This window comes from Crocuta crocuta, unplaced genomic scaffold (genome assembly GCF_008692635.1).
Source record: "Crocuta crocuta isolate KB4526 unplaced genomic scaffold, BGI_CrCroc_1.0 scaffold68, whole genome shotgun sequence".
Lineage (NCBI taxonomy): Eukaryota > Metazoa > Chordata > Mammalia > Carnivora > Hyaenidae > Crocuta > Crocuta crocuta.
Genome location: NW_027532426.1, coordinates 2270799 through 2283677, shown reverse-complemented (window position 1 = coordinate 2283677; position 12879 = coordinate 2270799). Strand labels below are relative to the sequence as shown.

Here is a 12879-nt window from a genome sequence, read left to right as displayed (position 1 = left end):
TCACCTCGCCCCTTCCCCACCCCCTCCTCCGTCTCGGTCCCCGACGCTGCTCCGGACCACTATGACCATGAGATCCGCAGTGTTCAAGGCGGCCGCGGCCCCTGCCGGCGGCAACCCTGAGCAGCGACTGGACTACGAGCGGGCTGCGGCGCTGGGCGGGCCCGAGGACGAGCCCGGGGCGGCCGAAGCCCACTTCCTCCCCCGGCACCGTAAGCTCAAGGAGCCGGGGCCCCCGCTGGCCTCCTCCCAGGGCGGGAGCCCCGCGCCCTCCCCGGCCGGCTGCGGCGGCAAGGGCCGGGGCTTGTTACTCCCGGCCGGGGCGGCCCCTGGGCAGCAGGAAGAGAGCTGGGGCGGCTCGGTGCCCTTGCCCTGCCCGCCCCCGGCCACCAAACAAGCCGGCATTGGGGGGGAGCCAGCGGCCGCGGGAGCCGGCTGCAGTCCCCGACCCAAGTATCAGGCGGTGCTGCCCATTCAGACGGGCTCTCTCGTGGCGGCGGCCAAAGAGCCTACGCCCTGGGCTGGGGACAAGGGTGGGGCGGCTCCCCCAGCTGCCACCGCCTCGGACCCGGCGGGACCCCCACCACTACCTCTGCCGGGGCCGCCACCCCTCGCGCCCACCGCCACCGCCGGGACCCTGGCGGCTAGCGAGGGCAGATGGAAGAGTATGAGGAAGAGCCCTCTCGGGGGTGGCGGCGGCTCGGGAGCCTCCAGTCAGGCCGCCTGCCTCAAGCAGATCCTTCTGCTGCAATTGGACCTCATCGAACAGCAGCAGCAGCAGCTGCAGGCCAAGGAAAAGGAGATCGAGGAGCTGAAGTCAGAGAGAGACACGGTACGGGAGGGGTTAATCGGCGTTCGGGATGAAGAGCGAGTTGTGCGCATGCTCGGGGGAAGGGGGCTGTAGGAGGTTAAAGTATCCCTTGGTTAGGGGTAAGGAGGCTGGCCGCCAGCAAAGGAGTATCTTAAGTGTCGAGTCCCCGGGAGCCAGGCTCAGAGACACGTTGGGCCTGAGGGAGGGGTTAAAGGGCAACCTCCCAGGGGGAGGGGGAGGGGCGGTTTCAGGTGCCAAAGGGTTAATTTAAAATGACAGCCCCAGACTTGTGGGAAAGACGTTCAGAGTGGGAAAAGATCTGATTTGCGAGGGGTTGAAAATGCAGAGGTGGGAATGCATATGTGGGGGCTTTATGGAAGGGGTTAAATGAAAGAGCTTTTGCTTTAGAAATGCATTCTTAGAGGAGAGGAACATAGCAGCTGTTGCACTGCTGTAGCATCTTTAGAGAGGAGAGCAGCAGGCCTTGTAACAGGCAAAGAGGCAGAGGTGATTCACACTGGAATCCCATTTTAGTTTTCTTAAATTATATGAAGAGAATGACTGCCTTTGATTTCAGACAGTTTTTAATGGGAATCTGAGTTATAAAACATGACCCACTGACTAGCTCCCTTGTACAAGCATTGTGTTTAGAGAGACTGGTAGATTTTAAGGCATCAGGGGAAAGTAAGTTTATTAAATGTATTAAGTACCCCCCTATCCCTATTTTAGAATCTTAAGATAGTAGGGCAGTAATTTATTATTTCTTTGTACTTCTGAGGAGCATGACTATATAGGCTTGTTTTCACTGCAGCAGTAATCAAGAGCGCCCTGTGCATTAAAACATATTCTTTCAGATATCAGGAAAACTGTGTGTGTGGGGGGGGGGTGTATTACTGTGCTAGCATACCTTACAGCTGCCTAAAAATAAACATGGTTTCTACAATTGTTGTGTTCAGGCTGCAGCAGTCTCTCTCTCTTTCTCTTTCTCCCTCTCTCTCCCTCTCTCTCTCTCTCTGGCGTTGTGTGCGCCAAGGGCTGAGCAAGGGAGCAGAGGGCTATTCATTTTGTTTGCTTTACAAATGAATCGCATCAAGCAGCGGCTGTTTTATTGGAGAATGCATTCTGCAAGGTGGAATGGGAGCTGGGGCAGGTCTCATTAAAACATCTCATGGTGTTGATTTGTGGAAGTTACTCAACATGGAGGTGGCCCTGCTCAGCTACTGTACTGCAGTCTAGGGGTGTGATGGTCTGTAATTACAACACATCATATCCTTACATGGGGGGAGGGGGTGACGGGGGAAGAGAAGGACCAGTGAAGGAGAAGAAATCAAGGAAATGTCACCCACAGACCGTGGTTGAGTTAAGGCTGGGAATCAGAACAGAAGGAGATGAAATGAGAGTATGGCTGACTTGGGGGGCTCTCTGCTGATTGTGGAGGTTTATGCTCAGTTCCTGAGGTAATGGCCCCTTTGCAGACTTTCCTAGGCAGTAAAAGTGGGGTGAGTTAAGGATAGACTATCAGTCTGAACTTGGCATTCACTGTTTCTGTTGTGTATTGCAGTCTTAGCATTGCTTAAGCTTGTTTCTCTTATTCCAGTTGTTGTTTGGCCTCTACTGAAATCTCTGCAGCTAAGTAGATATAATGAAGACAACATTAATATCACTGTCTACCCAAATAAAATTCTTACTATAGTGTAGAGCATAGTTGGCACCTTTTCTCAGAACTTTTTAATGTCAAGTTTTCAATGATAATAGACTTCCATTTTCTGTTTGATTGTATAGTCCTCTCTTTAATTAGAGTCAAAAGACTTTGTTTTAATTAATATTTTGATAAATAGGTAGATTTTTTTCCTGGTATCTCAAGTGTAAAGAAATAAGCATATTTCATGATAGAGGGGATTATGGGTACTGATTTCTATTATAATTCTTCCAAATTGAGTGTTCGTTGTTTAAATGCCCTGTTTACCCCTTTCAAATCCCTCGTGGCAGTGTGACTGTGAGCTTTTAATTCCTTCTCAATATACTCTTTGGACTTTGCCCTTGTGTATGGCGTTTTGGAGTGAAAGTAGAGAGGATAGGATTTGGAGAAACTTAGGGCCTCCTAAAAGAACATAAGGTTACTTCTGGAAACTCCCAAACTGACTTGGAGCCACATGGTTAGCAGTAGCAGAGACCATGCCTTTTGAAAGGCATGTTGTGGCCCCTCCCAGAGAAGAGGATCTTCTTTCAAAGAATGAACTACAAATTCCCCCATTCCCCTCCTCAACTAGGTTGGCCCTAAAATTAAGCAGAGTACCTTATCTTCTCTATTGTGTTTAAAGAAAACTACTCTGGTTAATGTCTGCCTATTAAAAATAAGTTACATTGCTATGGTCCATGGGAAAAGGCCGAAGACCATACCGATGCCTAAATGAGACTAAGTACCTGGATGTAAATTTTTGTGTGTTAAGTCTGCATTTTGGCACTCTCTCTTTTAGCTCCTTGCTCGGATTGAACGTATGGAAAGGCGGATGCAGCTGGTAAAGAAGGATAACGAGAAAGAAAGGCACAAGCTGTTTCAGGGCTATGAAACTGAAGAGAGAGAGGAAACGGAGCTATCTGAGAAAATTAAACTGGAGTGCCAGCCGGAGCTTTCCGAGACATCCCAGACTCTGCCTCCCAAGCCTTTCTCTTGTGGGCGGAGTGGAAAGGGACACAAAAGGTGTGCAGAGAACTTTGTTACACTGTCTGGACATGATGAGGACACTTGTTTCCAGTGACTGAGAGTAGGGGATTGAGATTTATGAATTGGTTTTAATACAGCCAGATCCTGAATTATGAGGTCTTCCATGCTGAGAAACTATCTTGAAACATTCTTGCAGGCTATAAAAATCTTTTAGGAACATTTTGGTCACAGTAGTAATTCCAGAATGCATAGTATATCACAAAGAGAATGGGCAACAAATGTGGCAGCTGAGTTTCTTAAAGAAAACTATAGCAGTTGACTTCAAGTTAGGAAGTGTGCGATTCCTTCATGGTGTTAGGTACCCTGGTGGACAAAAAAGTAAGCTCTAACTGTCCTTGGAGCCAAAGAGTTAGTCTAGCTGTAAAGGTGGCATAAATTTTGCAAACTTGGAATTCAACTGCAAAACTAAGTTTTGTGAGATTTGGAGACATTAAAGATTATTCTGAGGTAGAATAGTGAACCTTTTAGGGCGAGATGGATCTTGAAAAAGAAGTATAGAATTTAGGTTGGTAAGTAGGAAACAAGACAGCATTCTGGGAATGGGGGTTTGGGAGAGGAGATTGGTGGGAGAAAGAAAGCCGGTAGACCGCAAGAAAAACGAAATAGAGATTGTAATTAACATGGTATAGAATTGGTGGGAAAAATAAGAGACTGGTCTCTGGTTGACAGGAATTTTAGAAATAGGTCACAGAGTAGTGGTACCTAATGTTAGCTAAAGGGTCTTGAATAAACTAGGAATCTTTTTAAATGTAGTCGGCAATAAGATCCTATTAGAGGTTTATGGATATTCACTTGTTCAATAGACTGACTGAGGGCCTGTCATATATACTGGTAAACATGAGACCGTTCCTGTTCATGGTAGCCAATTGAACCAGATGTTTAGATATTTAGATACCTTGGGGCACCTGAGTGGCTCAGTCAGTTAAGCTCCTGACTTTGGCTGAACTAGTTTGTTCTCTTGCCCCAAAATGTAATCAATTCAGATTTTATTTAAGAGTCAATACATTTTATAATGTTTTCTTCCCTATTTAATAGGAAATCCCCATTTGGAAGTACAGAAAGAAAGATTCCTGTTAAAAAGCTGGCTCCTGAATTTTCAAAAGTCAAAACAAAAACTCCTAAGCACTCTCCCATTAAAGAGGAACCTTGTGGTTCCTTATCTGAAACTGTTTGTAAACGTGAATTGAGGAGCCAAGAAACTCCAGAAAAGCCCCGGTCTTCAGTGGACACCCCGCCAAGACTCTCCACTCCCCAGAAGGGACCCAGCACCCATCCCAAGGAGAAAGCCTTCTCAAGTGAGATAGAAGATTTGCCGTACCTTTCCACCACAGAAATGTATTTGTGTCGTTGGCACCAGCCTCCCCCATCACCGTTACCATTACGGGAATCCTCTCCAAAGAAGGAGGAGACTGTAGCAAGTAAGGCATAGAGAACACTTGCTCTTATACCCTAGTGGTGGCGGTCAAGCTAACAAGTGTGAAAATGCCTTTGGCATTTTTAAAAAAGTGCAATCGATAAAGCAGAGTTCTGTCAAGAATGAGTAAGTTAACAGCCAGAGACAGACACTGTGCAGGCATTGCAAATAGATGGAATTACAGCAAAATGTGCTCAATGTATTTGCCTGCTTACAACACTGGGAGATGTGTTTGCCAGTAAGTTGCTCATCACAAGAGCACCAGACTTGGGGGTGTAATCTCCGGCAACTTGCATGCCCTCTGAAAGAAGGGTTTTCTGTGCTGTGAAATGCATAGAACTTATACTTTGCCATGCACGACTGTTCCTGCAATTGATATTGTGTGAAACCTGGGAGGGTGGTCTTTGGGTGTTCTCAGGGGCCAATGGTAATTTTTGGGTTGGGGAGCAAGCTTGGGGTGGGGAATTTCACCTGGGCCTCCGCTCTTTAACTATATAAACATTTATCTGTATCTCTATGTCCCGGTCTGGGGGGCAGGAGGAATCTGCCAAAGACCAACAGTCTTACTTTATCTTACTATACTTCACAAAGGTTCTAAATGTGAAGAGTTTACTTGGATTGCAGTAGCCCATTGGTTGTTCATATATTTAAATAAAATGGTCTACAAACTATTTTTCAAACAATAAGGACTATCTTGGGATATCTGAGCTGCTTGGGGAGGGTGTGGGGTGTGGGACCTTGGTCTTCATTCCCTTTTTTTCTTTATGGCTTCCACAGAGAGATGCTCCCTTATCTCCTACATCAACCAGTAACTGCAATGTGCCTTGAATTGTGTAATGTTAGTCTGACGGTCACTGTGGGTACTCCAGGGTGATGGTGGGGGAAGCCTTCTTGAATAGAGCCACAGCCCCGAGTTTCTACCACTGTGTCTTGCCCTAGCAGGGATGGGGATGGGAATCCATTCCAATAAGACAAGAGCATTCTCCAGGCTTTGTTTGGCTGTTCTAGTGACAAAATTAAGTGGGGAAGATAGATTACTCTTCTTAATTATCTAAAATTCATCAGGCCTCACACTTGAGTACATGAGATAGACCAGGATCCTGATCTAGGTTCAGGTTTTTTGTTGGTTCAGTCAGTTGAACAGGTTCATCCTTAATGGTTAACCTTCTTGCTGCCGTGGCAATGCTGTGTAACACCTTAAGAGAAACCGTGAAGCAACTTCCCATCCGGGATTGGGAAATGGCTTGGTCCAGAGCTCTTCTGTTTGACTGGCTGTTTTGAAAACCCTATCTGTCCTAGTACAGAAAATTCCAAACACCTTTGAGATTGTGGGCATAGCAGTACAGAAAGAGTCTGATTGGGGGGTTCCCAGCCCTTTGAGGAGCCTGAGTTGTGAATAAACATGTGAATCCTTATTCTTGATGCCCCTATCTCAAGAGGAAGCTCAATGGCTTGTTCTAAGGAAGCCAAAGTCTTTGTGCATGTTGTTCAGGCTGGACCAGCAAGGTAGTTTGTTTGGAGGGAGGAGGGAGCTGTTTAAGAAGACTACATATGTAAGTTTTGAGAACACTGATCTTTTATTTGAAAAATAGGGTCAACTTTTACTCACCTGCCATGTTCTGAGTTTAAGGTTTGATATCCTTGGCCATCAACTGTTGCAGGGAAACCACCCTAAATAATGAAGAAAAGAAGTCGTCTCAGTGTAAAAAAAAAAGTGGTGGGCTTATTTTCTTTTCTTTTGTCTGTTGTTCCCTCTTCCCCTCCCCCAGAGAGAAATTCTCAAAAGAACAACTCAAAAAAACCAAAATGGCTTCCTAGTGAGAACTTCAGTGATGATCCTTTCCTCCATTTTGGGTATGGGCTTTTTTTCTTTTTACACTGAGATGATTCTTCTTTCCTGCATTATTTAGGGTGTCTGATGCCATCAAGTGTTGCAGGAGAAACTTCAGTCTTGGCTGGTGAGTAGAATAGGAATTGTGCTGGCTGGGCCTGGGGTGGGGGCCGAGGGGGGATGGTGGATGGTGGGAGCTGCGTTCCCCGTCAGTTGGATGTGGGAGAGTGAGATTCCTTGGTGTATGATTACACTATAGACTTCAAAATGACTACAAATTTCAGTTGTTTTTCAGGAACTGCAATAGCATCCATTATATGAATTGTCAGGTATTGGCTTAGGGTTTTTTGTGATCCTGTGTTTGGCAGACTGCTGCACTGGCATTTTAGGTTTATACCATAGCGAGGACACTGAATATGGCTTCAGGCGAGGCCATAGAATGGATTCCTATCACTTGGTAACTTGGTCTTATCTGGGGAGAGACCTCTTGTCCTAGTGAATAGTAGGAGGGTGTGTGACCTTGGATTTAAGAGTGGTTCCACCCCTCCTCCCTTTCTTTTTCTTTCTTTTTTTTTTTTTCAGTTCCTTCTTGGAGGGACCACTCAGTAGAGCCTCTAAGGGACCCAAATCCTTCAGACCTTTTGGAGGTAGGTACCCAAGACCTGTCAGTGGAGGGGAGTGAGGGATAGAGTAGAAGTGGAGGTTTAACTTGAATGTGTTATAGTAACTAGATGGATGGGTTCAATAACTCTAAAGCCAGAAGGGAACTTGAGTGATTATCTAATGCAACTCTTTTATTTATATAGAAGAGAAAATTGAGTTTCAGAGTGGTAAAATGATTTATTCAAAACTAAGTAGCTAGGGAGTGCTCAAAACAAAATGAGGTTTCGTGCTAAGTAGAAAAATTAGTGTGTACCACTCAGCAACAAAATTATGTATTCCAAACTCATTTGACTCTTTAAAACAGACTCTTGCAAAGTATGGAGGCAGGGAGGGTTTATGGCAGTCTCACGGGTTATTTCAGTTTGACGTGATTTTCACCTTGGTAAGTTAAGGAAATAATTTTGAAATGTGAACAGTCTACAAGGGTGGGTGTGGGGAGAAGAGTATGTGTTTTGTTGACTCTGTTACGAGGAGGTTCCCATGACATCCATAGAACTCACAGACTCAGGTGGGACCTGCAGGGAAAAGATTTTACATTCCTGGAAGCTGGAAATGAGTTCATGTATACACGTGTCACATGGTGATAAATACTTTATCAGCTACTATTCTTTACACAGAACCTGGATGACAGTGTGTTTTCGAAGCGGCATGCAAAACTGGAGCTGGATGAGAAGAGAAGGAAAAGGTGAGGCTAGAGATACTCGCTCTGGAACACCTGAGCCCTAGGACCCTGACCTCTCTCATCCATGCTGTGAAAACTCCTGGAGCCCTTAACACCCTTAAGTTACTGGCATCCCAGTTGGTTAAGTATCTTAGTTTGAAGTGGTAGTTGTCGTAAGTAAAGATGTTTGGCTTATTTTTCTTTGTGTACACCCTTCCTCAGTTCCACTCCGTGGAACACCAACTCATGATTTGAACTGCTAGACCTACACAGCTCTTTCCTGACCCAACAGACAGTTCACTTTACCACCCCCTGCCCTGCCCACCCCAAGAAGAAGAGTCAGCACATGTCTCCCTGGTGTCTGGATTGTGTTAGTTGCTTTTATAGAGCAGGTTTTCAGTAATATTGGGTTTGTTTGTTTGTTTGTTTGTTTGTTTTGTTTGTCTGGTTTGTTTTTCCCAGATGGGATATTCAGAGGATCAGGGAACAAAGAATTTTACAACGACTGCAGCTCAGAATGTATAAAAAGAAAGGAATTCAGGAATCTGAGCCTGAGGTTACCTCATTTTTCCCTGAGCCAGATGACGGTAAGTTTTGTCTACATAAGAGAGTAGGTTTTTCAAAGAAGGAAAAGGGTACAAGGCTCCAGGGTACAGCTTGCTCTGGATGAATGAACAGCATTTTGGAGCATTTGGAGTAGTTGCTAGACATTTCCCCTCTATGTCACTAACAAGGTCCCATTTGGCTTTCTTCCATAGTTGAAAGTTTGATGATTACCCCCTTCTTGCCTGTTGTAGCATTTGGACGACCATTACCCAAATTAACTCCGCAGTAAGTACAAAGGTTTTATTTTCCCCCTCCCCTCTCAGGTAGCCTGTACTCCACCTCCTTTTTAGACCTCGTGAAAGCCTCGATGTAAGGCAGAACAGGTGGCTTAGGGATAGCCATGGTTTTGTGATAGAAGTGAGGCTACCTGGGCAGCTAGCTGTTGCAGTGATAACTAGGAGGGTTATTTTTTCAGTTAGAAATAGATTATTCAGTCATTTTATTTTATTTATTTATTTATTTTTATGTTTTTTATTTATTTTTGAGAGTCAGAGAGAGACAGCGCAAGCAGGGGAGGGTCAGAGACAGAGGGAGGTACAGAATCTGAAGATAGTCTCCAGGCTCTGAGCTAGCTGTCAGCACAGAGCCCGACACGGGGCTTGAACCCATGAACTGCGAGATCATGACCTGAGCCAAAGTCGAAGGCTTAACCGACTGAGCCACCCAGGCGCCCCTAATCAGTCATTTTAATAGCAAACTGTTTCTCTGACTTTGAGGCAGGAAAGACAATCCAGACTTGGAACTTGGGAGTCAGAATTAGTGAGTGGTGAGGGGCATAGTGTCTTTTTTAGAGCTAATCTTATGTCCACACTGAATCCCTTCTAGTCTTGCAAACTGATTTCCTTATGTTTTTTTTGTCAGGAATTTTGAGCTGCCCTGGTTGGATGAGCGTAGCCGATGCAGGTTGGAGATTCAGAAGAAGCAAACACCTCACCGGACGTGTAGGAAATAGCTGGGTTGGCAAGAACCTTCTGTCTCAGATAGTTGTAGCATGCCATTCCCAGAGAATGGCAGAGACCTGTATATGTGACCTATGTCCTCATGTATGTTATCATTCGCTGATAATGCCCTTCCATACTCCCTTGATCTTGGTTTTGTTTTCATCACTCTGATTTCACAAAAACTGTTTCATTGAGCTAATTGTGAATTATGGAGGATGATTGGGATTTCTTTTCCCTTTTTGGGAATATGAGCTCTCAAGCTAAATCTATAGGATGGCAGATTCAGAAGCCTCAGGGGTCTGCTTCTGTACATTTGCCTATGTTAAAGGGGCAAAAGGGCTCTTTTCGTTTGACTTGTGGAAGATGAAGCAACCCCTGCGTTTAGAGCTGTGCCTGCATGGCACTCTTCTCGCCCTGGTATACCCTTCCTTATAGTTCTGAGTATAGTGGTGTTTACCCTAAAACCAAACAAACAAACAACCTCACCATGAGCTTAAGGACCAGATGAGGAATAAAAAGTGAAGTGATAAAGCAAGTTGTCTTCACAGGGTAGAAAAGAGATTCAAGATAAATGTCTGAAAAGACAGTTGTTCTCTTAAAACTATTCTGTGATATAGCCGTATGGGAAGGGATATTTGGCTATGATTATTTTGTAAGTTAATGAGTAAGTGAATTTCTTCCTCCACCCCTCAAAAAAGAAAATCTTCAGAAAAAAGAATGGGGATGGTTAGTTTTGGACAAGTTATGACTCTAAATAAAACCAGTTGACGTTTGAGGATGGCATGCCAGAACCTGTCTAGATGTCCTTGTGTCACATCACTTCTCAAGTATTCCTTAGTTGGGCTTTATTCTTTTAGCTGAGCTCTTGGTGATGGGATAGAGATTTAGGGAGGGTGGGGGGGGTATATGTGGAAATATGTGCTTCCTTTGGCTGGCAAATGTCTACATCTTGAAACAAACAGATGTACCTAATGAGCTTCTCCATTCACTTTGTAAAAATAGATTTGTATGTGTATTATCTTGGTCCCTCTTACCCCCCATTTTGTTAAAAAATTTCAGGACAGCACTCCAGGCCACTTTGGTCTCAGTGTAAGATCCCTGTAACTATCTGGAAGGAAAATAGAGCCAAGACCTCTGGTCTTAAATATATAGGAATTGCCTTTCTTTAGTCTTCATGACTATTGTGTGAAAACGAGTAGGGGTCTAATCTCCTAGAAGGTAGGGGCTTTTATCGTTGAAGAGAATATGTCCCCAGATTATTAGCACTTTTAGAGGAGAAGCCAAGGTATGTAGGGTGTGTGGCCGGCCCATCAGCGGAGCATGAGAGAACGGGGATACCATTGTGGGAAGAAAAGAAAAGTTCCTCAGGGGCCTCCCACTGCTAAAGATTTTTGTGAGATGTTGATCTGTGCTCCCTGGGTTTGACTTTTAAAGGAGTTATTCCGGCAGCACATGTAGTATTCTTGGATGATCTTGCTGCTTTTATTTCTCCTTTTGTGTGTGTGTGTGTGTGTGTGTGTGTGTGTGTGTGTGTGTGTGTCTACAGGTTTTCATTTGTAACTCCATCTGCTTAGGAGAGTGGGCTCTCCACAAGGGAAGCTGCCTTGAACTTCATTGCAGCAAGAGTGTAGAGAGAAATAGGACTTGTTCCACTAGGGGCTCTCATCTCACACCTTAAGGGGAGGAAGGAGATTTCTAGAAAAACTGGGCCAGATTTTCTTTGTTCTCCATCATTTTAATATGGCAAGCTGTTTGGCTTTCCTACTCTGATCTATGTTATGTTCCTTTATAATGTGCCCAAGAAAAAAAAAAGACCAATCAGTGTCTCTTTACGTTGTTCCTTGATTCCTCTGTTTCTTCCTGATTTTCAGCGTTTGTCGGATTTCTAATTTGGATATGGGTTAGCAAATTTAACCTTTATGTTTGTGCCCTACCAAGGGAACTCCCCAGATTCTGAAATTGAGCTAGACTAAGAGGAATCCATGAGGTGCTATCTGGCCAGACTTAAGTGGATTCTATTTCCTTGGTTCTCCCTATACCTAGGACTGCTTATTTTATTGTCCCCTCTTCTAGATCAGTTCTCCTTTGATTTGGATGTGTTGAGATTTGTTGAGGAGGTTGGAGAGTAGATTAGCAAAGTTCCAAGAGCGAAATTACAGTGTGTTAGAGTGTGGGGGGAAAATTAGTCTTATTTTTTCCCTACATGGGATACAACACTGTGAAATTCAATCTTCAACTAAGGCCCTGCAATTCTCCTAAAACATAGTTCTTTGTTTCTTTCTTTAACAAAGTTTAAGCTAGTGTTAATAAATTAAAAAGAGAAAATGCTTGTCTGTCCACTTCAGCTTTGTTTTATGCCCATTTCATATTGTTGTCTGTGTTGTAATTCATACTTTTGATACCATTTCTGATGTGTAAAATTGGTTGTCTTGTAAATATCTTATAAAGAGTTCAATTGTAAATAAACTATTGTGGCTGTTAATTTTTGAACTTCTGCTTCAATTTGTTAGATTTATTGGGAAGCATTAAACAGTTCTGCTTGTAGATGTTAAAAGATTAGAAAAAGAAATCATTTTCAAAAATGGAGAAACACACCATTTTCTCTTTTGTGTATGAGCACAATGTGTGTTTCTCATATCTCTTTGTTCTGTGTTCTCTCTTACACGTGCGGTCAGTGGCAACCTTAAAAATGAGATTCTAGGATAGGATTCTTGGTGCCTGGGGTCCAAATGAATAAAACCTCCTAGTTGAAAAGACCTTAGAGGTCATCTAGTCTGACCACTAATACATGATTTCCCCTTGACAACATTCCAGACAAATGAAGTCCAGCTTCTGCTTCAATTTTTCAGTTTTTTTCTATGCATTTTTCCTCTAAATGTTAGAAAATCCTTCCTTGCTGATAAAATCTAACTTTTTGTAACTCAAACCCATTGGTTCTTGGTTTGCCTTCCAGAGGGTGATGGCAATCAAATAAGATCAATTCTTCCTGTTCCTCATAGTCTCTTGAATAGTTAGATTGCTGTGGCTATCTCAAATCTCTTCATGGTAAACATTCAGAGAGCTTACACTTGTTCCTCAAAAGCAAACATTTTGAATTTTTCAGTTCCCTCTGAGTGAACAAGTTGTTCATGTTCATTTAAAAATTGAACCCAGCCGTGGGGCACCTTGGTGGCTCAGTCAGTTAAGTGTGTCAAGACTCTCCATCTCAGCTCAGGTCTTGATCTCACGAT

At 44.0% G+C, this 12879-nt stretch overlaps 1 protein-coding gene across 2 annotated transcripts; it reads left to right on the top strand.

The window, feature by feature from the left end:
- The first annotated feature begins 7 nt into the window (after positions 1 to 7).
- Positions 8 to 12131, top strand: MSL1 (MSL complex subunit 1). Of its 2 annotated transcripts, XM_077779167.1 has the most exons (9): positions 8 to 829; positions 3286 to 3509; positions 4569 to 4951; positions 6858 to 6905; positions 7361 to 7425; positions 8059 to 8126; positions 8565 to 8689; positions 8861 to 8933; positions 9570 to 12131. In XM_077779167.1, the coding sequence occupies exons 1-9, from the start codon at positions 62 to 64 to the stop codon at positions 9658 to 9660; spliced, it is 1845 nt and encodes a 614-aa protein (XP_077635293.1). In that variant the 5' UTR covers positions 8 to 61; the 3' UTR covers positions 9661 to 12131. The 2 variants fall into 2 exon arrangements, with proteins under 2 accessions (XP_077635293.1, XP_077635294.1); XM_077779168.1 differs by lacking the exon at positions 6858 to 6905.
- Positions 12132 to 12879: the final 748 nt, after the last annotated feature.

Excerpts from the sequence above, each read along its gene's own strand:
- MSL1 (XM_077779167.1), top strand. The coding sequence starts at position 62 with ATGACCATGAGATCCGCAGTGTTCAAGGCGGCCGCGGCCCCTGCCGGC. Across the intron at positions 3,510-4,568 it reads AGTGGAAAGGGACACAAAAG|GAAATCCCCATTTGGAAGTA; the intron begins GTGTGCAGAGAA and ends CCTATTTAATAG. Across the intron at positions 7,426-8,058 it reads ATCCTTCAGACCTTTTGGAG|AACCTGGATGACAGTGTGTT; the intron begins GTAGGTACCCAA and ends TTCTTTACACAG.